Source organism: Agelaius tricolor, unplaced genomic scaffold, assembly GCF_023055355.1.
Source record: "Agelaius tricolor isolate 1412-34295 unplaced genomic scaffold, bAgeTri1.0.p SCAF_8, whole genome shotgun sequence".
In the NCBI taxonomy this organism is placed as follows: Eukaryota; Metazoa; Chordata; class Aves; order Passeriformes; family Icteridae; genus Agelaius; species Agelaius tricolor.
The window spans coordinates 18,060,951-18,088,677 of NW_027269268.1; the positions used below are offsets into that span (position 1 = coordinate 18,060,951).

At 37.1% G+C, this 27,727-nt stretch overlaps 2 protein-coding genes across 4 annotated transcripts in view; one reads left to right on the plus strand and one right to left on the minus strand.

The window, feature by feature from the left end:
- AIMP1 (aminoacyl tRNA synthetase complex interacting multifunctional protein 1) overlaps window positions 1–20,164 on the minus strand; it is a 32,005-nt gene extending 11,841 nt beyond the window's left edge. Inside the window, exons 1-4 of one of the 2 annotated variants that reach the window (XM_071431793.1) lie at window positions 20,014–20,164; window positions 3,914–4,047; window positions 3,064–3,177; window positions 637–795 (exon numbers count right to left, since the gene is read on the minus strand). In XM_071431793.1, the coding sequence (XP_071287894.1) occupies window positions 637–795; window positions 3,064–3,177; window positions 3,914–4,047; window positions 20,014–20,015 (409 nt within the window). In that variant the 5' untranslated portion in view covers window positions 20,016–20,164. Of the gene's footprint in view, window positions 1–636; window positions 796–3,063; window positions 3,178–3,913; window positions 4,048–19,754; window positions 19,972–20,013 lie in introns of those variants that run through there. The other variant, XM_071431794.1, reaches the window with a different exon arrangement.
- A 181-nt stretch (window positions 20,165–20,345) lies between these two features.
- TBCK (TBC1 domain containing kinase) overlaps window positions 20,346–27,727 on the plus strand; it is an 88,470-nt gene continuing 81,088 nt past the window's right edge. Inside the window, exons 1-4 of one of the 2 annotated variants that reach the window (XM_071431791.1) lie at window positions 20,350–20,385; window positions 21,430–21,592; window positions 24,091–24,325; window positions 26,138–26,210. In XM_071431791.1, coding sequence (XP_071287892.1) covers window positions 24,133–24,325; window positions 26,138–26,210 — 266 coding nt within the window. In that variant the 5' untranslated portion in view covers window positions 20,350–20,385; window positions 21,430–21,592; window positions 24,091–24,132. Of the gene's footprint in view, window positions 20,386–21,429; window positions 21,593–24,090; window positions 24,326–26,137; window positions 26,211–27,727 lie in introns of both variants that reach the window. The other variant, XM_071431792.1, reaches the window with a different exon arrangement.

The following is a 27,727-nucleotide window of genomic DNA, read 5'->3' on the forward strand; positions in this document are numbered from 1 at the left end:
ATTGTACTTCCCATCATCATATATAGAAAGTTTTATTTTTCCTTACTAACTGAATATTTGCTCTGTAGCTGCTGAATACTTGAGGGAAAAAATTTAATTGCCTGCTATGACATGTGGCCTCTGCTTTTGTATTTACAGCTCTGTGGAATATTAATGTGTCAAAAGCTGAAATACATTAAAAAATATAAAATAGCTTATAAGTAGCTGTACAGCTCACCAGGAAAAAAAGAGACTGTGCACTATCATAATACCCAAATTCTGCAAACCTGTACAAATCTAATCATAGCAAATTAATAATAATCTGCATAAGGGAATGATTGCAAAACATAGTAAGTTACAAGATACACTTGCACACAAGTACAGGTGTCCAACAGACATGCCTTGTTTTTTGTTGGTGGTGGTTTATTAAATGAGGAAGTGCAGTCACATTAAACAGAATTTGGCATGTATCCCATGCAATGAAGAATCTGTAGCTTACCTGACAACCATCATTAGCTTCAAGTATTTTCAAGATTTAAGAGCTAGCACAACTCTTCCTACTGTAGCTGTATGAAAGCTTTTTTTTTTCTCAAAATCATGCAAAAACACTTGCATAAATTAAATACTTCAACTGTCTATCAGAGATAAGAAAAGTACCTTTTTTTTCTACTTTTTCTTTCTTTTTCTTTTCTTCATCTTCACCTTTAATTTGATCTTTGGAACCAGAAGATGCTGTAACTGCTGTAGGTTGTGGAACATTCTCTGAAAATGAAGCTGTAGAAAGGGTTGTACCAGGAGGAACTGCAACCTGCTTTACTAAAATCAAAACCACAAAAGTTAGGGGCAGTACCAGAACTTGGAACACTGACATTTTTAAATGTACAATGTAGATGAAAAAGCAGAGAGAACTGAAAATTTTGCTTAATATACTAAACCACAACTGCTGAGTAGTGAACCACATTACAAAACACATTTCAGAACTTCATCTATATATGATTATTATGATCAATAAAAACAAAGTGTTTGATTACACATTTTTAAATGCGAAAAAGTCCTAAATACAAGAAAATATATAAGCAAACAACATCTCTTTTTGTAGCTGATTTCAACATCTAGTTATTCTTTCTACCAATTCCCTATTTCCCATTTGTTTAGTTTCAGTTTATAGCTACTAGCTCTTGTCATACTGGAGACTATTCCATAAATGAGTTATGCACAAAAGCATTTTTATAGTATATTCAGATCATCCATCAACTCTTATGATTAACTTAAGAAACTGAGCCTGAATAAAACAAAATTACCTGCAGCCCTAATGTGATCTGATTTCTCTTTTCCCTAAATTCTCCACATTACCTTCAACAGCTCTTTTTAAACTGCTGATACGGTTTAATTCTGTAATTCAGTTTAATACAGTAATTCTGGACATTGCACTATCAGTCTCACCAGATGGAAGTGTAAGAAGCATCTCTCTTCTACATTCTGCTCTTCAAGAATCTCTTCAAGGCTTTTAACCCAATAATTGTACAGGGTAAGCATCATCAGTGCACTAGGCAGTACCATCAAGGCTACCTTTCCCAAGCAAGGATAGATGAGAGGATCTTTTCAAGTTCCTTTCAATCCTTTCAATGTTTTATAATTAACAACTGATACATCCCTCTGGTGTCACCATGACAGCATTCCCCATTCTGAATACATAAACTGAATACATGTTTTGTTTTTCATTTCAGATATCTAACTTTCCTGAAGAACTGCACTTTGTTAGTTGATGCCTGTCCTCTTCAACACACAAGTGATTTGCACAAATTATATTCTTATAAACAGCTTTCTAAAGTAATTTGAATATGAAATTTGTTGTACTAACAACCACTTGCTCGTTAGTTGGGGAAAGTCTTTGTTTCTCAGGTTTTTGAAAAAACATCTTGTGATATTTTTGATCTTCCGTGTCCATCCAATTTCTGTGCTGAACTACTTAGTCCATTCCGATCTAACAAACATCTACTCTCTTCAAAAGAAAAGATCTGAATTTAGTCCTACTACCACTTAGATGAACTAGCTAACTAAAGGAAGATGTACACCAAGTATTTCCTTTGCCATCTTGGACCAATATACCTTCAGACCTTTCTCAAGCACAACAGATTCTGTGAAATATCCCACACCTGTCAAGAACTGCTGCAGACTAAAAGACAACAGAGAAATATAAGTAATGGTTTGGTTTAGTACATGAAAAGGCTTTATTGGTGTCCAAAGGAGAAAAAGAATTCTCTGTATTCACAACATGTTAATCTTTTTGAAGACTGAATGTGCTTTTACACCAGTTAAACATTCAGTGAAGTTAAATGCCAGCATCCAGATACGCTGGATACTATCTTAAACAATTTAGAATTCTGATAGCATGGGTTAATAGCAATAACTGTTGAGGGCAGAAGAGGACTTTTTGGCAATAATTTTAAAAGACAACACAGTGTATCTGAAACACTTCAGTTTTGGGGTTTTTTTCCTCTTTTTTTTTTTTTTTACTATTAAGTATATAATGATGGTATAAACTGAATAGAACTACATAGAGGAGAGCAAAGAAAGAATAAGTCCAATGGAAGGCTGGTATAAAGCACAGAATCATAAATTCAGAACACATTGTTTATAAATTTACAAAACCACAGCTTTCCTAGTAAGTCCCTGACCATCTGTACTTTGCACCATGGCTTGATCTTTCCATAGTGATTTTTCAGTCATGCTAGATTAAATATTCAAAGTAGCAAGAGGAGTTAGACATGTAGCAATTTCTACAGAATTACAAGGAATCATTGTCATCGGTGAGGTTCATGGCCTATTATGCAAGGCACTGAACAAAAAAATACAAAGAACTAGTTCCATGTCTTATTAAGTTTAGTATATAGATCTGTCAGGCCTGCAGTTTATTAAAATGTTGGAATCAAGTAACTTTTCATAGGCATGGAATCAGGGAAAATCCAGAATTTGTAAGAAATACCATAGAGTCACATGCAGAACAATAAAAATCAAGGAAAAATAAGATAGTTTTGTGCTAACTACATCAATTTGCATGAGAATAGCACTTTTTTTCCCCACCTCCATTTCGAATTTCAGCCTGAATCAGCTCCTGTTTCAGCCCTTCAATTTCTTTCTTCAGTTTAGCATTTTCCACACGGAGCTTCTTCTCTTCTCGGAGAGATGCTTGCAAGACTAGAGTTGACACATTAAAAAAAAAACCAGGTTTCAGTAACTAGCATTCGTCACTTTGGACACAGAGGTTTGTTTTTAAAGAAAAGTGAAACATGGTGAGACAAACAGCACAAAAGTGAAAAATTTCAAGGAGTATATAATCAGAAATACTTAGGAATTATTTTCTTTGTTGTTGACATAGACATTTTTACAATAGTTATATAATCAAATTGCCTCTCAATATACTATCTTCTCAGTCCCCTAAACAGAATCACAAGAAAAAACTCTGAGAAACCTACAGAAAAACCCTGATAATGTTTGTAATACAGAGCACCTTTGTTCACTGATACAGTTGAGTACAAAATATCAAAATTGAAGCTATGACACTCTTGACAGAATGCCATAGTTGTGAAAAATCAGTACTAAATTCAGGATAAGGCATAGTCTTGTATTCTTTCCAACTCCTTTTCTCTCTTCAAATGGAATCATGTTCTATCAAATTTCCATAATTTGTGTTTTAATTCTTCCTCATCCATACCTCTTCTATTTCAGAATAAGCAGCTTCAAAAAAACCCAAACCAAGCGAGAACAAAGCCCCCACAGCCCCCATGACAGTCAAGTGGGGCTACGATTGCAAGGTTTATCTTGGAGAACTTGAAATGCTTTAAAGACTGACACACCAAATATTCTCATTTTCTCTTATATGCATTTACTGGTAACCATCTAGTTAAAAGGTTTAGCCTAAGATAGATCTTACTGGCTTTTTCCTTGAGGAGGGCAAGTTGCTGCTTGAGGTACTCAATAACTTGATCGGCCTCTGCACCCTTCTGCTCCAGTCTGTTCAGCACTGCATTGTTGGCTGCCATCTTTACCAAAAAACGGGATAAAAACCTAGACAAAGAACAGCCTAAAATTAATGACTTCTTAATGCAATAACACTATTATCTCTTACCATGTCAAGCAGTTCTCAAATCAGTGGCTGAACAAAAAAATTTGCTAAGTGAAAAGCCGGGCTCCTACCTCCTAATGCAAAGTCCAAACAAAAATCAAAGTTAAACAGAATCTGATGTTTGACAGCTGCTTTCAAGTGTTTTAAAAGAAAAGCTATTTTTCTTCCCAGCAGCAGAAAATGTTTTCTTCCTTCATGAAACAGGGAAAAGGTGGAGGGGGCAGCGGGGGGGGGGGATGTGGAAGGAAATAAAAGGGGAAAGATTGGACAGGAAAACACTGTATCCTGGGTTTAACTAAAAAAAAAAAATAAGTGTATATCAAATTTTATTGAGACTAAGAAAATGGAATCATGCCACAAAAATTTCCAAATGTTTCCAATAAATTTATTCATATACTGAATACTTCATACATTGTGCTTGTGCATATATTAAGACTTTACTGTTTTACTTTTAATAGTCATAATTCATGAGTATTTTTACTTATCTGAGATAAAACCAACTTTTATTAGAGGTTTACACATCAGAGTTGTTTTAGGACCAATTTTGACTATTTGATTTTGCACCCACTGAAATGGAAGGGCCAGCACACAGATAACAAAGAAACAGGGAACACAAAAGACCAGCAAAGAGCACAAATAAATGCTGTCTAACCTTTTATGATATTCACTATTTACTAATGTTTCACTAATGTTCCAGAAAGTAGTTATGCCTTGTGTCCAGCCTTTATTTTTTGAAAGCTACCAAATCTGGCCTACCTTCCTTCTCAGGAACATTTGTATCTAAACACTAGAGCTCAAATAATGGCAACAGAATGATGAAAAACAGTTACAATCACTCATATCTGCAGCAGAGAGTGCTTTTTCCCTCCCACTCAGTATCTAAATGAGAAAAGAATCTGTACTAGCAGTTGCCTCTTCTGTGAATCAAGAAAACTGGTTACAGGTGGGAAGAAAAGATCTTTACAAGCAATGGTGATCTAATTCCTGTGAGGTGATTCAATTCCTGTAAATTTGTCCATGAACTGCAACAAATGAAAGAATTGGTAAGAAAATGGAAATCCAGGCACATGTATTGGCTCCTCAACTTTATCAAAATACAAAATTGCCTTTTCTCATATCAAATTGGCAGATAACTTCCTATTTTATTCCAAGACTATTGTAACGCTATGATCTAAATCTGGTTTTAACATACAAATAATATTCCCTATTGGGATATGCAACAAAAGTCATGCTGAAGAAAAAAGAGATTAGGAATAACTGAAAGGTGAACAGCTACAATCACACTCATGCCAGGGTTAACATACTGTCTCTGCTGCACTCTAAAAATCGACACACGTTTTAGATCTGATCTTACATTATAAATAACTTAAATGTCCACAGGAATATATTTAAATTTAAAAAAATAATAGTAAAAACCCCAGAAAACTAACTACAATTATTCTGGAATAGTGTATTTAAAAGGAATTGTGTATTTAAAAGTTCCCAGAGTAAAATTCACAAAGCCAGAGAGAGGTGTAATAGAGAGATGATGCATGGGGTATCTTGAAATGTGATGCACGAACCAGAATCCTGCCTTCTTTGCAATGCAATACAAACAAAGTCTGTGCTACACACACTGTTTCACTTAAAGATGTGAGAGTATTATGGCCATCACACCTTCCACTCATCCACAACAGATTTTTCTCTTAAAAGAAAGAAACTCTCTTGGAGCAAAGAGCAGAAAAATCTCTCCAGGACAACTAAATTAATTTTTATATTCAAATTAATGTCTGCTAACAAGAAAATAATTTTGTTTTCATGGGCAGACTGAAAACAGAGAGTTTCAAAAAGGAAACCAGTGATTCCAATAAGCTTCTAATTGAGATGTCAAATGGAAACAGACATAAAACTATCATGGCACAACACAGCACAATACAAAGCCTGGGATATTACAGTCTGCATACCAGTAAGATTTCTTGCAAGCTACAAATTCTCTCAGGGGAACACAATACTAACAGTGGAAACTTTTCCAACAACAACAAAAATGCTACTAAAACTTCAAAGCGCATAGAACTGGTACATTTTATAGATTTTAGCCAAGTTGGCTAATGAACTGAAGATCTGGAAATGAAGTTACATGATTACAATTTTCCCACTTGTCAAATAAATTTCTGTAAAGCTAGTATTGTAACAATAACACGAAGGAATAGGTATTTCCGATGCTAATAGGGAAAGGCAACAGGCTGAAATGAACTGCTGCAGGAACAAGCACAGGAACCCATACAGCAGAGTGATAAAACTGTATCCAAAAAGGGCACATGAAGGAAAAAAAGTAAGATCCACCCTTTATTATAGAATACAAAACACATTAAAAATATGAGAACTGCAACAATCAAAGGTTACAGTCAATTTTCTTTTTTTCTTTTTTCACCTTTACTCTATTTTCTTTGCCTTCCACTATCCTATCACCCTAACACAAAAAAATCCTACAACAACCAACCCTTATTAGTGATACACAAACTAAAAATTAGAAAGAAAACCAGAAATAATATAGCTTAAAAACCAGATCACAGCTTACTGCAGATATATTCTGACCTGCTTAGGAAAAAATGTCCCAAAGAGCAACTGAAAGTAAAGACACTTCATCCAATTGTGCCTAATGAGCTCCTTTCCCTTGCTTTGAAAAACAGGTATGGTGTATTTACATTCAGACATTCTGGAAAAGTCCTTAAGTTACCTGCTTGCTTAGCTAAGGGAAACAGTTTTATCTCAGACCTCTGGGGACTGCTGTGTTATTTGCAAGACACTCAGGACCGCTCCAAAACCCACTTGCTCCACTCAATGGAACTCAATCTTGAAATGAAGGACCCAAGCTGTACAGTTATTCATTGCACTGCACATCAACACATAAAAGCTGTTTCATTTCTCATCAATCTACCTGCTGCTTAAGAGAGTTGCCCATGTTTTTTTTAAACTGAAAGCACGGTCTGATGCCATCTTCTAAGTAGCTGCAGTTCCCTTGCAGGAGAAAACAGGCACTATCTCACTTTGCTGCTCAAAAACAAGTAGTGTGGAAGTGTCCCCAAAGTGGGAAACTCTATAACAAATCAAGCCTTCTCATGTAAGTACAAATTTTAACATGTTTTACAAATACTTTATCAACATTGGCCTCAACTTTAAAATATATCCAAATCAAAAACTGAACACACAAAAGATGCTAAAAACGTAAATCTGCTTGTACCTTACTTTTCAATGCTGTCGATTGTTAAAAAAAAGGAAAAAGCCAAAATCCCTATAAAATTAATGACAAAATTTAAAACTTAAAACTCTAAAAATTAGTTTTGGAATCTATCCATAGTCTGAACATAGAACCAATTACTTTCCACTATTGGAAAAGCAACCACTAAACAGAAAAAAAAACCAAAACAAAACCACAAACAAACAAGCAAAATAAAAAGCAACACCTGAAACTGGAAAACAACTGACTGCTAAAGCCTAAAACAATTAACTCTGAGCATTCCTTTTTCCAGCTGGAAGTTTTAAAAAGCTTAGCACTTTGAAGCTCTCAGCTTTTTCTTGCAATGCTTTGCTAATATCAACACAAAAAGATTACAACTGCAGGAGATTAAACCACAAGTGCCTCCTTCTCCTCTCTTCCTCTCCCATGTACACGTTAATTCCTTCACAGTGAGAGGGTAAACTTTGACTGCCCACCACACCTGGACAGCATTCTCCTCTGCATGGAGCTTTGCTCTCACCCATCGCTGCTCTGTGCTTGCCATGGAGGAATCAAGAATTCCTAGAGCAAAGCTAATTGTATTCACCTTTAACAAAGAGCAGGTAACAACCACACAATGGCCCAGGTGGCATTTTCTGTGAGGCACATGTTTATGGTGTGTTAATGAGTGCCAACCAAGATCTAAGATTTTATTTTCTCACAAGAGGAAAAAAATAAAGATCTGCAAAATGACATGCTGGCATTTCAATTGAGGTGATCTGTTCAAATCAAACAGAATCAGTGGTATATTCTAAAAATTATCAACACCACAAAAATAATTTCTCCAATGCTAACTAAAGTTCAATAATTTAAACTATATAAAAATACTTAATGTTAATTCCTCTTCCTAAGCTTTTGGTCTTAAATCCTAAGGAGATCTCAAATTAAACTCGTTTTCTTCCTTTGCAGAATTATGGCCAATTTGTATATAAAGTATGCGACTCTCCGTAAAAAGACCAAGTGCCATCACTTTGTTTCTACAAGAAGTGTGTTCAAAGCCTTCTATCTGAGCATCTTTTCTGAGTATGGTCCTTTCTGGCACACAATCTTACAAAAACCCATAAACATAACAGAATGTGCCAGCTGTTTGCCAGACTCTGCTTTCCTGTGCTATGCACTTCTATGAACTGTGAGGATACAGTGAACCAGATTTGAGAATCTCACATCACACCTTTTTATTCTGCAAGGTAAGGAGCAACAGTTAGCAGATCAAAACAGAAGAAAGCAGACCAGAAGTATGTTTTCTTTGGCTGAACCAAAGTATCACTGCAACTAGGCAACTGTTGTAACTCATCCCATATTTTCTCATCTTAGAGAACTGAGATCCATGCTTTATAAATCAATTCTTTCTTAAAGGTTCCTTCTAACTTCTGATAAAATATTCTAGGCCTGATGCTGTCAGCACCTTTTGCTAAGATTTAGAATACCTGATTTGATGAGTTCACATTTTTGGAAGAAAAGACAGTTTTTAGTTTTGAAACCTCCAAAAATTTAGGCTATATAAAAAAATCCAAGCCAAAACACAGGAGAGCTACAACTAATTAGTTCTGAGATCAAATCTTAGTTTTGACTTGATCACCCTCATACTTCACTCTAAGTAATGCAAAGAAAAGCAGCAGCAATTCCCCACTTGTCTTAGGAGAGCAATAGCCTGAAACACTTCGTTACAAATTTTCAGTTAAACAGTTCTGGTGCTAGGACATTTTGGAAATCAGTTACATTTAGTAAGTTTCATCACTACCACAAAAAAATTGGTATTTCACTGGCTTTATACCTGTTATATGTTGTAAAACACAATCATGGCTTTTATACCCATATATCCCTTCTCAGGAAATGAAGTTCCAAAAGATCATGTGGTTCCACACTTAACGGACAGAAAACAATCATAGTTACATATTGGAAATGTAGGTTTTCCACAGTTTCATGTGGAAAAATAGAATTCCTCAATAAAAAAAATAAAAAAATTCCTCAATTACAAAAAAAAAAATCCTCAATAAAGAAGTCAAGTATAGAGCTATTCACAGTTTCAAAAAAATGTGCCTTTTAAATCCATACACAAATAGGCAAAGTTATTGATAACGACCAATATAATGTTGAGAAAGAAAACAGAAGAATTTTAAGTATTAGGTACTTCTGCATTCCATTACTATCAAACCCATCATTTCCTTGTTATAATGGAGTAAAAAAAAATTCAATGTTTTTCCTGCCTCTGCAGAGATAGTCAATGCTTCCACCTTGCCCAAGAAGATGAAACTAGAACAGTTTTATCCCACTGTGGTCAGATGCACCACATTCAGATGGACACTGGCCAGAATGCATCAGATTAGTATTGATATTGTAGGATAAGTACTAAAAGCAATACAAGTAGTCCAGAAAAACACCATAACTTACAGAGGGACACCATGGTGGACATGTGAAATAGGGCAAGATCGAATCAGGGCAGTTTCCCAACGCATACAGGTTTTTCACTGGAGACATACTGCACTTAAACTTAAATACCATTTCAAGCACACTTGAGGCATGCACATATCAGTGAAGATTTAATTACCAGCTCAACTCTCTTTCAGAATTAAGTTTATTGTTAGCACTGTAAGGGAAGAATGTATGTTTCCTGAATAGCACAAAGTTCACACATCTAAAAGTACAATCCAAGGCCTTAAGCAAATGTGTGTAAGTATTCAAAATGTAGATGCTCACCCAGGTCCTTCTCCACATATGGCAAATGAGACCTATCAAAACATTTTTTGGCAGAACAATGGCAAACACTTGAAAAGCAACAGCAAAATTAAAAGAAAAAAAAAAACAAAAACAAAAAACAAAACAAACAAAAAACAGCAAAACAAAAAAAAATGACCCCCAGAAAACATACAAACAAAAATCACTCCCAAAAGAAACAAAAACAACCCACAAAAAATTTTTTAAAGTCAAGAAATAAATCAACAAAACAAAACTCCTGACCCCAAACCACAACTCCACAACTGGTCTGGTTTTGGGGTTTTTTTCCAACATTTGAGCAGTATTGGTAGATTGCAGTATAAAAAGTTGAAATCTAGAAATTATCAAATGAATCATCATGGAACCTGATTTTTGACTTGCAGTACTAGACTAGCAATTCCCTGCCAGGTACTAGAGATATGGGTACTACAAAAGATGAAATGAATTTCTAACTACTACCCTGGTATTTTTCTAAAAAATTATTTTTCCTAAATTTTATTAGAAAAATTCTATTTTTCTAAAAAAAGAATGGTCTTTTGAATATGAACAAAATGAAGTTAGAGCCTAAAATGTTAAGAGGGTGTTACAAAATACATCAGCACAGCTTTAAAGATTCAAAATTGCAGAAAGACATCAGATCTTGTCATCCTTTCTCCCCAGACTGTGATTGCTGCAACTGGGGCTTTAAACAGTCAAACAACCTGGTTTGTTGTTTTTTTTTTTTTTCATTTAGCTCTTAACTACAATTTATTATGCATTCCCTGTCTATAAGCTTCTGTGGGGTCAGTATCGAATGGAATTTGCCAAGCACCAAATTAGTAGGCAAAGCTGCACATTTTTGCTGTATGTTATTTCAACTCACATCTTTGGCACTGAGAAAGTCAGAATAACTGCTTTGCAGATTTTCAAACACCAAAATGTCTAATACAGTCCATCCAAGTAGGAATGTCAGCTCTGTGGAATGATTTGCTAGCTCTGGAGACTAGAGTCCAACCCTTCTGGCTGCCAGATAAATCAGGCTCAATCCCAGCTGCAGACAGGTCCTTTTAGTAGTCCTAAGAGCCTACCCCTCCCAATTTTAAAGGGCTGTAAATAGTAAAAACACAGAAAACTGAACTTTTTCATATTGAAAAACACTGCAGCATGAAAGAGATTTTTTAAACATATGATGGAACATCACACAACAAAAGGCCCATCCACTGGTACCAATTTTGAGGCAACAGAAGTTACATAGTAATGACTATTTTTAAATGTGAAGACAAATCTGCCTTGAAAGGGAATGATGCACTGAAGTTACAAGCAAGTCATAGCATTAATGAGACAGGCAAAAATCAGATCTATGAGAAGCAATGAATGAGGAAGTAAGGCATATATTACAACATATAATGAATGAAATTGACTGGCCTAATTTGCCTTAAAACTGATGTCTGGGATTGATATGGTAGAGCTCATTAGAAACTCAAGTGAGGAGTAAAAATAATTTTCATTCCATTTCTATTTCAAGACCTTAGTAGATGCCACATTGTATTAATTAACTGCATCACACCTTAACACACTACAGCTGCAACACTCAAAAGGTTAAGAGTACTTTCAGCTTTATTTACATTCCTGATGTAAACTTGTGCTAAATGTCAATCCAGGGAGAAATTCCTACTAATGCTTGCCTCAGCCCAATTCTGAATCAACTTTGTGTTCTTCCCCACCTCTGAGGAGAGACTCCAAGGACTAAACAAAGCGGAGGCATGATCACCCTTAAGGAGTTCTGCCCAGGTTAAGACAGCAATCAAGCATTTGGATGTGGTCTGTAACAAAATTTACACCTTAATTTATTAACCTGAGCAGTCTGCCCGGTAATTGAGCAGCCAAGGATGGCTCACAACACAGCTCAAGGAAAGCAATTTCTTTGAACCACTTGACTGAAGTCTCAGCAGGTTCCACACCCACTGCATCTGCCAGGTCCCTGCAAGTGCCCTAGAGATTCATCTGGCTGTGCTTTGTAGTGCAGGCTGCAGTTTAAGTAGCAGCTCATATGCCAAAACAGTTGGACAGCCTTATGTATTTTTCAACAATGTTTATCTTTCGAATCCCACTGCATTAATATTTTAATAAGACTATCAAAATCTTTCAGTAAATGATCATCATGTGCACAAGAAATTCCCACAATAAATCCCATGATGGAAAAGATGCAATGCCCATGACACGCTGCCTCATTTCTTTGACTGTAATCACCAATTGCCAAACACAAAATACATCCAGGTCTTTGGAACAGAAACCTTACATCAAAAAATGACAAGGTTTTTTGTTCATTTTGTTTTCCTTTCATTTTGTTGGGTTTTTTTGTGGTTATATATAGATATGTGTACATATACAAATAAATATATATATTAAAAGGCATTTGCTATTCATGTCTCAAAGTATCCTCATAAAACTTCCCTGACAGGTGATGAACTTTACAATTACTGACACACACATATGCCTATAAATTCAGAAATTTAAGAAGACTCAGCTGCATCTGGACAAGTCTGCAAGGTCAACATATGTCACAGGAACTCAAAGAATCTGTACTGTGGTTCACCCTCTAGGGTTTTACTGGGAAAGTAAAGTGAAAGCTTTAGATTACTGTTGTAACTACAGAGTAAACTACTCATAAATCAGAGAAAAGAATCAGAACTGCACTGAAATCTACCTGTTGATGCCAAGTAGAACAGCTTCTTAGGCACTAAACTGATTTCTGTAACTTTATCCTAAAAAAAGCAAACATTAACACTACTTCCTTGATTTAGAGCAAGTAAAGCAGTTACAGAAAGGAAAAGAAAGAAAGAGCTGTTTACACTCTCTCCCTAAGAGAAGTCTCAGTTGAGAACAAAGATGTATTTTTAAAATACCCCTGAAAATCTGGTATTCATCTTTTGGGTCTGTTATAGCAATAAGGATAAAAATCTTTGTCAAAAACCCTAGCTGCTAAGAAGATACTTCAAAAATATCTTTTCCTTAGAAACTTGAAGTTTGAGATAAGAATGTCATTAAACAATGTATTTTATGTCTGCAATAGTCTGCAAAATAATGGTATTGGTTAGGTAGTTCACAGGAACATTTCAGTTCCTAATGCTCTTAATATCTGAAACCTGTCTGCTAGTTATCTTACATAGTACAAGTGTGTTAAAAAAGAACCTTGAAATTTACTACTTTTACATTAATATCAGCTTTTCTACATGTAAAAGGAGTATCTTGTAGCGCAGCTGAAGGAAAACAGGATTTAACCATTCAATTAAAACAAGTGCTCAGGTTAAAAATAACCATTATTTACTCACAAAAGCACTGAGCAGACCCCATGCAGATGTATTTTGAAAGAATCAGTGTCCTCTAACTTCAGACACATTAGCAGCTGCTGAGGCAGAACTTTGAGGCATTCTTTATGTGGGCCAAATAACACCTGAAGAAAAAACTGAAAGCATGCATGCTTGTCTGCACATCTGAGTGTAACCAATGCAAGAATAATGGCAAACATCTTTTAATAGGGAAGAACAAAGCTGTCAAACAAAATTTTCAGGGTAACAGCAGTCCTTGATGAACTTGGAGCCTGCACCTGCAGCACCTTATTTACACAAAAAAAACCCAAAACCGAAACAAAACAGAAAAAAACCAAACCCACACAACACAAATAATTGTACTTTCCAATGCTGAATTTACTCACATAGTAGGATGATATTTTAATGAAAACCTGTTAAGATACTAACTAACCCTGTGCAGAGAAAATAATTTATTCAGCTGTGGAATGAAAAGTCTAAATGAACTTTTGTATCTAAAGTGGGCTGACAACTAATCCTCAGCAGCCAGAAGCAGTTTCATGTCACTTCAAAACCATGTTCCAGAAGTATCTACCACGTCTTTGTAGTTGTATGAACTAAGAAGCACTTGGGGTTCACAGCTTTTAAAACTTCCAGGATGAAAATTATTTCCCCTCTTTTAATGCTGATCTGTGCAGCGGGAAATAAAAATTCACAAAAGCAAACAAACTCCCTGTGCACTCATCTTGGATGTTGAGAGGGCTGATGTCAGCTATTAAGACTGATAGTCTCTGACAGAAGAATCCTCCAAGCAGCTTTTGGGCAATAGCCATTTTTCATTTATGGATTCAAACTATAGAAACAAAAAAAGTTTTAAGTTAGCTAAATTCTAATTTTGCTGTGTTCCAAATTCTTCTATTAAAAATCCAATAATTTTTAAGCAATTATTTTCAATTGACATATGTTGGTTTAACATCTTCAAAAGTGCTAATTTGCAGGTAAGTTTTCAGTAAATTGCAAAGGAAAAGAAAAGGTCTGAGTGTGCCTAGGTCATATCACGAGCACTATTTTATAGAAGGTCATTTGGATATGAAATTACTTACCCACTGTGATGCAGCAGGGGTAACTGAACCCTAAGAAAGTATTAATTTCCCTGGGGTATGATTCAGTGTCATATCCTAGCTGGCAACAGTGACTTCCTCAGTGTGCAACTGTTACCAATTATTGGAGCCCTTGACACAGAAGGTTTCAAACCTTACAGTAGGACTAGCAGATGTGCTCACAGAGGTGAACTCAGGGCCTTGCCTCCAGAGCAGCTGCCAGCAAGCCAAATGCAATGCCTCTTGCATGCCATGCACCAGCTCCTGCACTCCTGGGGGAGCAGCAGTCCCCAGCTACCCCGGACAAATGAGCTGCTGAAATGATCTGTCCACTTATCTTGACAGTCTGAAACAAGATGCCACTACAAAGCTGTATATTAAACTGTAACCGAGAAACACTCTGGGATAGAAATCAGATCCAATAGCAATGGATAGTTTCTGAGAGAGGGTCCTGAAGTCACAAACTAAGCTTTACACTATTCATACTCAGCTATGTTGGAAAAGCTCCTGATGAGAAGGAAATGGAAATAAAAGTCTTCCATAATAGGTGGTTTTATGCCAAAAGATTGAAGCAAATGACCTCAAGAATACATGTGCTAACTCGAGGCAATTTTTGATGATATTTAATGCATTACCAGCTGCAAGGAATTCAATTTTCTTCTAATCCTGAATAGAATCTCTGTCAGCATTTAAGAATTCTGAGGAAAGAATGAGTTCTACATGAATTGTGTTTAGCAGATGATTAAATACAGTACATGTTGCTTTCTAATAGGAATGCTAGTTTAATCTTCCCTCTCTGCAGTTCTGGAAGTCAAAGCACAGTTTTTAGGCTGTTAATTTATATTAAGTGACATAAGAACCTAAGAACTGAGAGTGGTGAGGCACTGGTTGAGGCTGCCCAGAGATTTGCATCATAAGCAATTGTACCCTAGAAAGAACAGCAATCTGGCACACTGAACTTTGTAATCAAGACTGACAGCGATTGCCATGCCTAAAACCAGTTATAACTGCCCAGAAATTTCTAACACTACTGAACTTAAAAGCATTTGCTAGAAGCACAGAGCATGCTCAGGCAAGAAACTTTTCCTATTTAAATGTAAACACGGATATCTGGAAAGTTTAGGAATACTCAAATCGACATGGTGACAATCTCAAAACATTTGGAGCCATCATGCTACCCAAGCAAACTAGCACATTTTTATTATGCTCAAAAAATCACTTTCTCTTGTTTCATCTATCAAATCTTTTCAACTGACTGTAACCACAGGGGCTGTATTTTCAGGAGGAAAATACATTCTTGCAACATGTTTCAAGCTTGTAATGGACTTCACCATTAGAAAACTCTATGGCCCAAAAGGCATAAAGGCAACCAACAACTTAATCTATTAACAAAACACTACATCACAAAAACTACAGAGAACAACTCCTCACCTGGGAGTCTACTACCTGCCACACCTGTCTGCTCCAGTTTAAAGAAAAAAAAAAAAAGTTCAAACTTCTAATTTCTCTAGAAAGTCTAGAAAGCAAGTCTGAGTGACATAGGATGGAATAAGGGAGAAGCAAGTCAGGAAAGGCCTGACCAGCCACAATTTTTTATAGGTAAACTGCCTCAGCTGCTCAAGAGGCTGCCCAAGCAATACTCACATTGAACTCATACATACTCAAGACCCCCTACAACTGGCACAGAGTTTTGTCTTTGTTCAGATTCCCCTTTCCTGCCTCTCAACTTTTTCAAGACACTTCAAAGAAGATCAAAAAGCTTGAAAGAAGTGCAGTTGTTTAGTCTACAGAAGAGAAGATAAATGGGAGACCTGGTCTTGTTCTTCAAAGACAAAGCAAGTTGGTACGAGAATGGGACTAAACTGTTCACCAGTTCTGATGCAGACATGAAAAAGAAAGCAAGATTTAAGTTTTGGAAAACTTTCAAGTAAGAGTAATAGACTGAACAGGCTGCCTTTGGAGGCTGTGGAATATCCATCACTGGAAGGTTTTAAAAACAGGCTAGGCAAACATCTGTCAGAAGTGATTAAGTTACAGTAGATGAGAAGGTCTTCTGCTCCTCTTCTGCTAGGGTCCTTTTGTTACACCCAGTATTACAAACCCAATCACATTTCTGTCTTTTACATGCCTGTGTTTTATTTAACTTAAAAAAACATGCAATAAAAACCTGTCCTTCTGTGATATTTCCACATATTCAAGTGTGTTTATTTGGGACAACATAATAGACATGAAAGATCTGTTAAGTATGAAAGCAGGATAAAGAAACCACCTGTGAAGTAAAATACCAACATATTAAATTTACACTCACTCTGAATAAATTGACCTCTAACATTATAATGCAGACAACACTGCATTATTTTTTGTCCTCCAAGAGAAAAAATTGTTGAACTTCATCAGTTACTTACTGATCTGCAGTCACTTCAAGATTTTCCTTAAAGGAGCTTTTTTTTTTAAAAAAAGCACTTTTCCCCAGGCACAGAGAAATACAAAATTCAATATTACAAAATATTAATAGAAAAAATATCAGAAGACTGCTTTGAGAAGTATCCAAATCTTTTTGAAACTAAATTAAACTATAAGGACGGCTTCCATTGCACTGGAGGAAAAAAGCCATTGGAGAGCTTTTTCCTCCCCCTGCTGTTTAATACTACTGTAACCATGGAAATGACGAATAAACATTGACTTCCCCTCACCCCCATCATGACAGGATATGTAACAGCAGAAATGTTTCTGGGTGAAGGTAAGAACGGGTAACTGCTCAGGAGAACACACGGGTTTCTGGGGGTCTCTGCTGCACTGACATCATACAACTCATACCACTGCAAGAAGGAAGAGATGCTGTTTGCTCTGCTCACATCTGATGTTCCTACCAGCTGCCCTCTGTGCTGACTCCTTACTTTTGTCTGTGTTGGCTAGCATTTGACCTTCTTTAGGTTTTAGGTAACACTCCCTTAGAAGAGACAAACATGAATGAATAGCTGTGACATAAAACAATCAGATCATAATCAGGCAAGTTCAAAAATATTATGGTCAATACCAGATTTGTCTTTCTGCACACCTGACCAATCCTTCTAATGACAATTGTTTTACACCATTTTTATTACATAGGTATTTCCCAGGTATGTTCATGGGAACTTGTAAGGTCCGTGGGATTTGTAGACACACAAGAACTCAATCTTCTTTTTATTCTTGGTCTAGACAGGTCTGGGATAACATTTATCTACTATTTTGCATCTCAGTATGTGTTTTTTCTTGTCAATTCAAGATCCACACTTCAGTCTGATATCAAGCTTTGTCAGAGTAACACAACATCCATAAAATTATTTATTCTACTTAAAGGGGGAAAGGGCAAGGAAGCTGACAAACTGAGAGGATTAAGAAAAATCCAGACTGTTTAGTCCTCCTTCAATAAAGAGACTCTAGGTTAACTTGCCACTAGTAAATTCATACTAAATTAGAGTTACAACAATATGAAGGCTATGTCATCATACCATTGTGCATTAAACTTATTTTTCAGATTGTTTTCCCACTCAAATGTGCTTCATTATCAGAAGTATCAAGTCTTCAAGGCTCTAGGCAATTTGAGTCCTATTATTCCAATCTGATGGACTATTTTAAGATTTGCACAAATTTTTTTAGCTAATATCCTTTTTCATTGGATACTGTTTTCTTCACACAATCCACTGCTTTCAGTTTAGAGAATGAAGTGTTGTTTCCTTCCCTCTTAATATTCAAAGGTGTAACATAAACAAAGATACCTAGAGCAATGTATGGAAAATAGCAGGAAGGAGGCATTCTAGAGCACAAACTTGCTGAAACTAGTTTTAAGAATAATTTCTGCCTTCAACATCTTGGACCTGAGAGTGCTGCTAAAATATCAAAGCAACTCACAAATATATTGCATAACCTTCTCATAAGTCAAAATTACTGCAAAAGGAATATATTTTAAAGGAGTGACAGAGTGCGGAGAACATATTATGATGAAGCTGTATTGATAAGCAATGACCCTTGAGGCTGCCTAAAAACATACAACACTGCTCCCCCTGCAAAAATAAAGTAAAAAAAAAAAAAACCAAAAAAAAACCCCAAGACTAAAACCCCCACTTTACCAACCATTTGTCAAAGTTCTTTCTTTTAGCCATTTCTAAGACCTTATACCTTTTAGCAACATCCACTATTAAAAACTCAGGTTTCAGACTTTGGTTTTGCCTAATTTTATAGAATCTGGGCTTCCTTTCCAACAGTGTGTAATAAAATTTAAACATAACTGGAGGATAATATAACAAGTGAATGGTAAGGACATATGAAACTGGGAGGCTGTATTTAATCCCTACTGCCTCACCTTACTGCAGATTTCATCTAAGTAATCTACTTAGATGACAGAGTTATTCAGTTATTAATCTGAGTTATTCAGAACTCAGATTAGTTCTGAATCCCAGAACTATTTGTGAAAAGCAATGACTTCACTTAAAAGAAAACAAAAATCTCTGAGTTAAAGAAACAGAAAGAGTAAGAAATGCAAGCATTACTCAGTTTGCAGTAGTATTGCCTTTATTTTGCCAGCAGCCAAACCCAGCTCAAAACCACTTATTGATGAGGTACAGCACTGCCTGATACATACAGTACCGATATATATTGATTTAATCCTGATAGATACCCAATATATACAGTGCTTCAGGAGTGGTGCCATATGTTGGGGGGCTGTGGACTGGCAACATAAGCACAAACGCATCCCTGTCAGTCCAAGGCACACATCCCTGCACAGAACACGTGCTGCATGTTAAACCTTGTACCTCTGCTGAGGATGGACCAAATACTGCGTTATACTCTGTTCCTCACTCAAGGCTATGCCAGAGTATAACGGCACTTACACAATCAACCAAAAGCGAAGCAGCGTCTACGTTTCCTTTAGTAATAAGCAAACGCCAGTGGATAGTCCCATGCATGCACTTTCCAGGCTAACACAGCATCTCCTCGCACAGCCCACCAGCCTACGCCGCTTCCAAGCGCTCATTCCAGTGACAGCGCCGAATAAAGGACCCCAGCCGCTTGGAGACCCAACCGCATGAGATGAACCGTTTGGACACGAGCCGCTTCACGCACGGCCGCGTCCCCCTCGCAAGGCGCGGAGTGTGAATTTCCCACGCCGCCCTACAGCCAGAGCGCTCGGAATGAAACCCCCGGCATGAACTGAACCACGACCGTGACGCCGCTTCCTGTGCCTCCCGCTCCGATCCCGATTCTCCCCCACGAGGGCGGCCTCCCTGCGACCACCGCCACGGGGCACCCACCCGCGCTGCGCCGGCGGCTCGCAGCAAATTGGCAGCAGCAAATTACCGGGCCCCCGCCTGGCTCCCTCCCATCCACCGACCGCAGGGAGCGGAGCGGAGCTCAGCTCGGCTCGGCTCGGCCCGGCCCGGCCCGCAAGGCAGCCCCGGGGCACCCATAGCGCCGTTTCCTCCGCGGCCACCGGAGCACGGAGCGGGGCACGGAGGGCGCGGTGCGGGCCGAGCCCGCCAGGCCGAGCCGCGGCGCCGCCGGGACACTCACATGAACCGAGGAGCCGCCACCGCCGCCCGCCCGGGCAAGAAGGACCCGCTCCCGGAGCTGCCCCAGCGAGCGCCTGACGTTTGCAAGCAGGCGCCCGGCGAGCGCCTCGCTCCCCCAGCACGCGCAGGGCTTAGGCACCAAACGCGTCGTTCCAGAGCACTGGCAGAGCACGCACACACACGGGGGGAAGGGTGTTAAACTTTCTCTCTTTTATTTTGTTTTGCTTATGTTGGGTTTTTTGTGGGGAAAAAAAGGAAGCTCAGGCACTGTGCGGATCGCCCCAATGGCCCTACATTGAGCGGCTGGCGGGGAGCAGTGACATCACTGGGGGAGGATAGGCGGGGCGGGCCGGGGGCGGCGGCGCTGGCGCAGGTACCACCGGAGCCTCTGCCTTCCCTCTCTGCCGCTCCTTTGCCTTTCCACCCTCCCGGTCCTTCACCTGTCCCTGTCCCGTCCCTCCATCCTCATCCCCTTCCCCTCTCCCGCTCCTCTTCCCAATCCCTGTTCCCATCCCTCTCCCCTTCCCCATCCCCTTTCTCCTTCCCCTTTCCTATTCCCACCCCCTTCCCCCATCCCCTCCCCAGCGCAGGGGGGATCAGGGGCCCCAGCATTTCTCTGAGTCCTTTAGAGAACCGGGTAAAAGCGATTTCTCTGTGCCAGGTTTAGTTCCTGAACAGACGTGTGTGTCGAATAAACGAAACGGTGACAAAGCCGATTTTAGGTCCTCATTATGATACTGATGTAGCAGAATTCAACTTTTCTTCGATGCCTATTCTGCATTTTAATAAACTTTGTGAAATCACTCAGTTTCAGGGTTTTTTGTGAAGAAGCGACACTAGTTAGAGTTGTATATTCTATTTCAGTTATTTTATCAAATTAATCATATTTATTAATTTGATAATAAAATTATCAAAATAATAATTCTTATATTAATAATATAGGAATATTAACAATAATAATATCAAATTAATAATATCCTGTAGTTGTAGCAGGAATATTTTAAGACTTCAAAGCAAAGTTATTTTGTGGAAGAATTTCTGTGAAATGGCCCACTTTGTTTGACATACCATGATTTAATGGAAAACTGTTAAGTATAGGATGTTTAGGGTACCTGCTCTCCTGAAATTGCTCTAATTGCTTTAAAAATAATTTAATAGCAGTGTAATTATATTTTAACTCAGAAAAGTTGCCTTCATAAGGTAAGGAATATTTACACCTGAGTACTCAGGAGGCATTTCAGTCTGCAGGCATTTCAAGTTCCTAATGGGGCTACTTGCCACGATTTCTGCATGTGGATGCTTTAGGAATTTATAGGTGTGTTTCACTGCAAGGACTCATTCAGGTTTGTCTGTTTGTATGTGCAATATTTGCTTCTGAGAATCAGATTTATTATGTTTTGACTTTTTTTCCCCTAAGGGCAAAATTCTTAGTGTCCCTTAACTCAATCACCTTAGCACTGAAGAAGTGGAAATGCAGTGAAGAAGTTGGAAATGATGGTTCTAGAAAAGGCTGACTTCTGAAGAAAAAACACTTGTTCTCTGAGAGCAATAGATATCTGGAGGAGGAAATAAATTGCTCAGTAGGTGGAGTTCTACTTTGTATTTTATTTCTCATTTTTGAACATCAAAAAGATACCTACTGCAAAATTTTTAGAATAGTGCTAATCTGAATATTGAACAGGAATTTCTAAAGGTCTTTTTTTTTTCTGATTTTGCTGAGAATGTTGGTGAGTGCTTTTGTGTACTATAAAGGTTTCTAAGGGGGATTTGGATGAAGGTGGGGAGCTGGGGAAGGTTGTTCAGAGGTGGGATGCAACAAATCCACTCCTGGACTTCTCATCTTTATGCCAGGCACGTTTCACAGATGTGACAGACTGTCTCTTATACATGGAATAAATGGTGCTTTGGAAACAGTGACTTAGTTAATTTTAGATTACACTAATAAGACAAGTCTTCACTTCCTCTTCCATCCTTGCTGTTTTGGATTATCAGAATTGAATTTCCAGAATTCAATCCCAAAATTGAATTTGTGTTAACTGGTTCTGGTGTCAGTTTAAAATAACAAACCTTTCTTCTTTTCTTCCTGTTTTTATTTCAAAGTGACAGGGAGGTTCTGCAGAATATAATTAATTCCTTCAAATCATAAAATTAATGCAGTATGTGTCTTTTCTATACAGTAAAAGTGAGTTGCAGGTGTAGAGTTTTGTGCATTGCAGTAGGGACAATGCATTGCACTCTCCTGTGTTTTTAGTTTTGCCAGACTTTGATGTGGAGTGAAAAAAGAAACAAAAAACAAATAAACAAACCCCCTCAATTTAAAAATAGTCAGAGAAGAGCTTTTTTCAGATGACCTTTTAAAATATCTATAACCATTCTTTTTGAATTAAGAAATGTCAGTAAGTTACTAGAGAAATGTTAAGACTGAAAAAAAATTTGTTAGAAAAACCCCTTTCATTTAAGCTGTAATATGTGTCCCTTTCTAAAGGTGGTGGAAGGCTTAAGTTTGGGGTTACTAATTTTATTTTTCAACTCAGTCTCTGGAATTTGTATAAGTTGAGAATTAAGGAGTGATCAGAGTTTGACTGTGAGGTTAACAATTGCCAGAACTGGCTGCTGATATAATAGAAAACCTTTTTCATTGCTTTCATGGTTTCCCTGTAATTAACTCTGTAGGAAGAGAATTTATTCCATACCTGTTAAAATTCTTTATTGATTCCTTTAGGTGGGTGACAGGAAGGGTTGTTTGCTTATCTCATATCTTGCTTTTTGCCCATCTGGTTCCCAACCAAAGGGGGCAAGTGATGAGTGTGCAGTTCCTTAATTGAACGGATTCCAGGTGCTGTAATTCCTCCTTGTAAGCCAAGTGATCTGATGTGCAAGGAAAGTTTAATCATTTTAAATGGTTATTGAATTGATGGGATTTAACAATTCTTTTTATTAAAATTCCTTTCTAAGTGTCAGCTGAATGCAGGTACAATATATAAGAGAAGTATTATCTGACAGTATTTTTCTACAGTAAAAATGAGGACATTTTACCTCAGTAGATGTATTGTACACTACATATTTACCTTCTTCGAGACACAATGCATCTTGCTGCTAGGCATAATCTTACTCCCCCTCCACTCTAATCATAATAACTTGCTTTTCTTCTGTTTTAGAGCAATCCTCTATTAGAGCATCATTGTGCCAAACAAGATTGTAATTCAATCTGTAAACTAAGCTATTTTTTCTAAGTGTTTAATATATATTTTCTTTCTGATTTTGAATAGTTTATTTGGCAGATGTTTTTACAGGAATGGGGGTTCTTCTTATAAATACACACTTATGGGTTTCCAATTGGAACCTGCTGCATGCCAGTAAATCTTTGTGCTTGCACTCTGTCCAATTGATGTCTTTCCAGTGGAAAAATCTGACTGTAATGTGCATTGTTCACATCCTAAAATAAATCATCTGCAAAAAATTATGAAATATTCATGAGATAGGAAAGTATTGTATCTTTATAAATAAGACTTTTAATACAAATACTAATATAAATATTCCAGTGGTCAAAGCTGTTTTGGATTTTCCTTGCCTTTTTTAGGTTTGATTCCTTAACACTGTACATTCATATTCAATATGATTTATTTTGATATTTATCAGAATGTAAAAGTACATATCTCATGTCTATGTTTCTTCAGGGAAAAAAAACTCACAAGTGAGATCATTCTTTTATGTTTGTTTTAGAATCCTAAGTTGGACTGCATTGGTTAAAACAGAAGGTATCTTTCCTAAGATCCATTTGCATAGACCTAGTAAATGTGTTTAGTATATAAGGATCTTTGTGCAACCTGTATGGAGTTGCTGTCAGTTGGGATTCACGAATAAATTTATGTATTTTTTATTGGGAATTTTGTGCTTTGAACAAGATTGTCCCCTTAGAGAAAGAAAAATTTTGAGACACCATATTTTTTTTTCTGTTTCTCCTGTATGACTTCCTGAGGGAAAAGAAACCTTCTTAATTGCGTTATTTTGTGAACAACTAGTAACTGGAGTCTGTGTCTTTTGCTGATAAATTTTTACTCTGTGTTCTCTATTTAAGGAACAGGAATTGCTCTGAAGGGCTTAAGATTGTGTGAAAAAGATGTTTCCTTTAAAGGACACTGTGATGGGTGCCTCCACCTTCTTTGCCTCAGCTCTGCCACATGATGTCTGTGGAAGTAATGGCCTCCCTCTAACACCAAACTCCATAAAAATTCTGGGCAGATTTCAAATCCTGAAAACAATCACCCATCCCAGACTTTGCCAGTACGTTGACATTACCAGAGGTAAACATGGTGAGTACCTGTTAAACAAGCAAGTTTTTGTATGATTACGATTATGCAGTTGGGGTTTTTTTGGTGACAATATATTTTAAGGTGACTGAGCAGAATACTGCCTTCATAGCACCAGCAAGTTACCAGTTTTCAGTCTCAAAATTCCTGAGTTCCTTTACTATGATTGGTGGTATTGGCTCTTTTGCTTCTTCTCTGTAGACTCAAAGGAGAGATTAGTTGTCTGTCCTGTCTTTTTGTGTTATGCTAACAGATAAAAGGCAAGAAATTCTTTCTTTTTATACCTCACTGAAATTCCTGAGCTGAATTGCTCTGCCATGTCTTTGTGTGGAATATGGAAATAGATGTATTTTTGATGTTGTGAACATTTTCGTCTGATTGCAGCTGGTGTTGTCATCTCGTGACCTGGCTGCAAATTTCCTGTATTATTACCTTTTGATTTCTGTAAGATTTCTCCCACTAGGGGTTACTTTATTCTAGTACAGGTTTGAAATGTTTTTTTTCAGTACTTGTTGTCACACTTATTGTTAGCTCAAATAAAACTTCTGTTGTTTCTTTCTGCTCTAGATATTCTGTTGCAAGCTCAGCAGGACTACAGCACCTAATTTCCACAAAAAGGCTGCAACACCTGTGACAATTTAAGTCATTGCCACCCTTAACTTTTAAATCAACACTGTTCTCATACAAAAGTGCATTGTATGTATTTGATTATCTACAGGCTCTCATAAAGTAGGGCAAGTCATTTTTCTTCCTTTTAGAATGCAGTATGATGGATTGTTTCAGGTTTTTACAAAATTAGGATATTGCCAACTCCAGGTACTGAAGTATTCTGTGGGTCAGGGAGTTCTTTATGTGTTTTCCTTTGCCCTCAAACATGTAATTTTTCACTTATGAAGTCAGGAGGTCTAAAAAATGTAATAATTTTCATTTGTATTTATTAGTACTTCTTGAAACAAAACCTGGGATTTTCTTACAATATTATTTGGGATGAAAGGTTAGGAAGTATTAACTAACACAACATTTAATCAATAAAAAATAGTAAAACATGACCTTTTTGATTACAAAGAGTAAAGGACGTGAAGATTTATGTGTATGTAAAAAAAGGAAGGAAAAAATTCATTCTTATAGTTGAAGTAACTTGAAGGATAGTAAATAAAATGTCTAACCATGAAGTCAAGAGAGTGTTCTGCTTTAACAATGGTTAGAATAGCAGCTAAGAATTTTGATATAATATGGGAAATTTGGGAGCAAATTTTATCATTTTGATACGGGCAGAACTTTCCATGTGTCAGTTCTATGCCTAATGATTTCATGTTTGTGGAGTTCTGCTTGCAAATGTCAGTTTCTACTCTTGCAGAGAAATGTGAGAGCAGACTAGGAAAACAATGCAAAAATAAATTAGATGTATAAATTCCTCCACTAAAGGCTTTCAAAGGGGGAATATTAAAAAAAACCAAAACCATTCAAATAGATTTTTTTTTTGGTAAAATTAAACTTTTAAAAAAATCTATGCTAGCATTGTAGGTGGCAATCTCAACATTTTTGTTAGGAGATTACTCAATGCATGGATGGTTGGATTGACAGTGCTTTGCATGAGGAAACTGGGAAGATAATCTTCTGTATCTCATAAACAAAAAATAGTGGTGTTATCCATAAGCTGTACATCTTGTAACATTTATTTACGTGTAATTTTCTATACAATGTATGTCAAAATACTTCAACATCTGCCAAACAGGTACAACAAGAAGTCTCTACTCTCAGAGTTTAATTTGGATTCCAGACCTCTTATACTTTTTTTTTTTTTTTTCAAATTAGAGAGACTGGTTGTGGCAGCTGAACACTGTGAGAAGAGTCTGGAAGATTTGCTACGAGAAAGAAAGCCTGTCAGGTGAGGTGTCAAGCTAACTAAAATTCACTCATCACTATTCACATATCATCTGTGGCAAAATCCTGGACCATCTTTTAACTTTACTGGTTTAGCTAAATTTTACTCTGGTAAAGTTTAACCTAAAGACGTTGTTTAGCAGATAAAAAATACGCGCCCAAAGTGGGAGTACTCATCTCTGTGAAATGTTATGGGGAACTTGCTTACAATTGAAAGAAATACTTTGCAGCTCAGAAAATAATGTAGTTCTGGTGTTTCCTTTTAAAAATAAAATGAGACCTATGACAGGATATGGAACTTTCTAAGAATTAATGTGAAGGTTAAGTCTGCTAGGTGATGAAATACAGCTTTCACTAGAACAGATAGAATTTTTGTGTGTGTGTTTTTCATTTGTAGAAATCTATTAATTTATCATCTAGAAAGTGAACAAGATGTCAGATAATATGCCCTGTGTTTGTGTTAGCATTTTGTGAACTTGGTCTTGTATGACAGTGTGTGTTGCAGAGGGCTGTAGCTTGAGGAATGTTAGGGAAATACGGCTTCCCTTTTTTCTTAGATAAAGAGATATTAGGTCTAAAGGGTTTTTCATGTGTGATATATGTTATAATTCTTCACAAAGTTTTGCATCAGGTTCCTATTGTGCCAAGTTCCAAAACAGTTAAAGCATCAGAAGCTCCTTTCATTCCTTTTAAATTCAGATCTCACACTGTTCTTCTTTGAGCATGTATGTCTTGGTGTCGGATGAGAAGCAGCCCAGACTGCCTGCTTCCTTCTGGACTGTTTTGGAGAGAGCTTCCCTGTAGCTGTTTTCATTTGCTTTTAGTTGCTTGATGAAGTATACTTAGGTAGATTCTGTGACAAAACTTCCTCAGATAGCAGATGTGCTCTATAAGCACATCTATTTTGCCCTTTTATACTAGCATGTCTTTTGTGGTCTCCAGAAGGATTTTTTAGATCTTTTTAGGTAGTTTGGTAAGGTATGCAACTTCAGGTTTTGGTGTGCTGAACTAAGTTACTTCCTTAGTTTGTGATGTTACCTCAGCTCTTTGGGCTGTGGCTCTGTTAAAAGTAGCTGCACAAAGCCTGGCTATAATTTTTTCCCTTTGTCTTGAGAGAGTTTTTGTTGTAGTAAATTGTTCTACTATCAGATCTTTCTCTTAATGAGTCTGTTGGGATTTCTTCTGGAAAGAATGATGTAACATTCTTGTTACACTTGTTGTAACACTTGAGGATAAGGGCTGCAATATAGCCTATATGTATATCCACAGTTTTTAGAGACTTTAATGTTTCATCTACTGTGAATTATAGTTTTTGCAGTAGTATCTAAAGGATAAATTATGTTCACTTCAAATGATATTTCTTGCATGACTGATGTTTTCCTTTTCCTTTTATTTTTTTTAATGATACCAGAATTTTTTATTCCTATGGAGACCTAGAAACTTCCAGAAATAAGTTGGGAGGACCAATTCCCACTTATTGGTTATGTGATATGTCTATATCAATTACCTTTGGAGGAAATA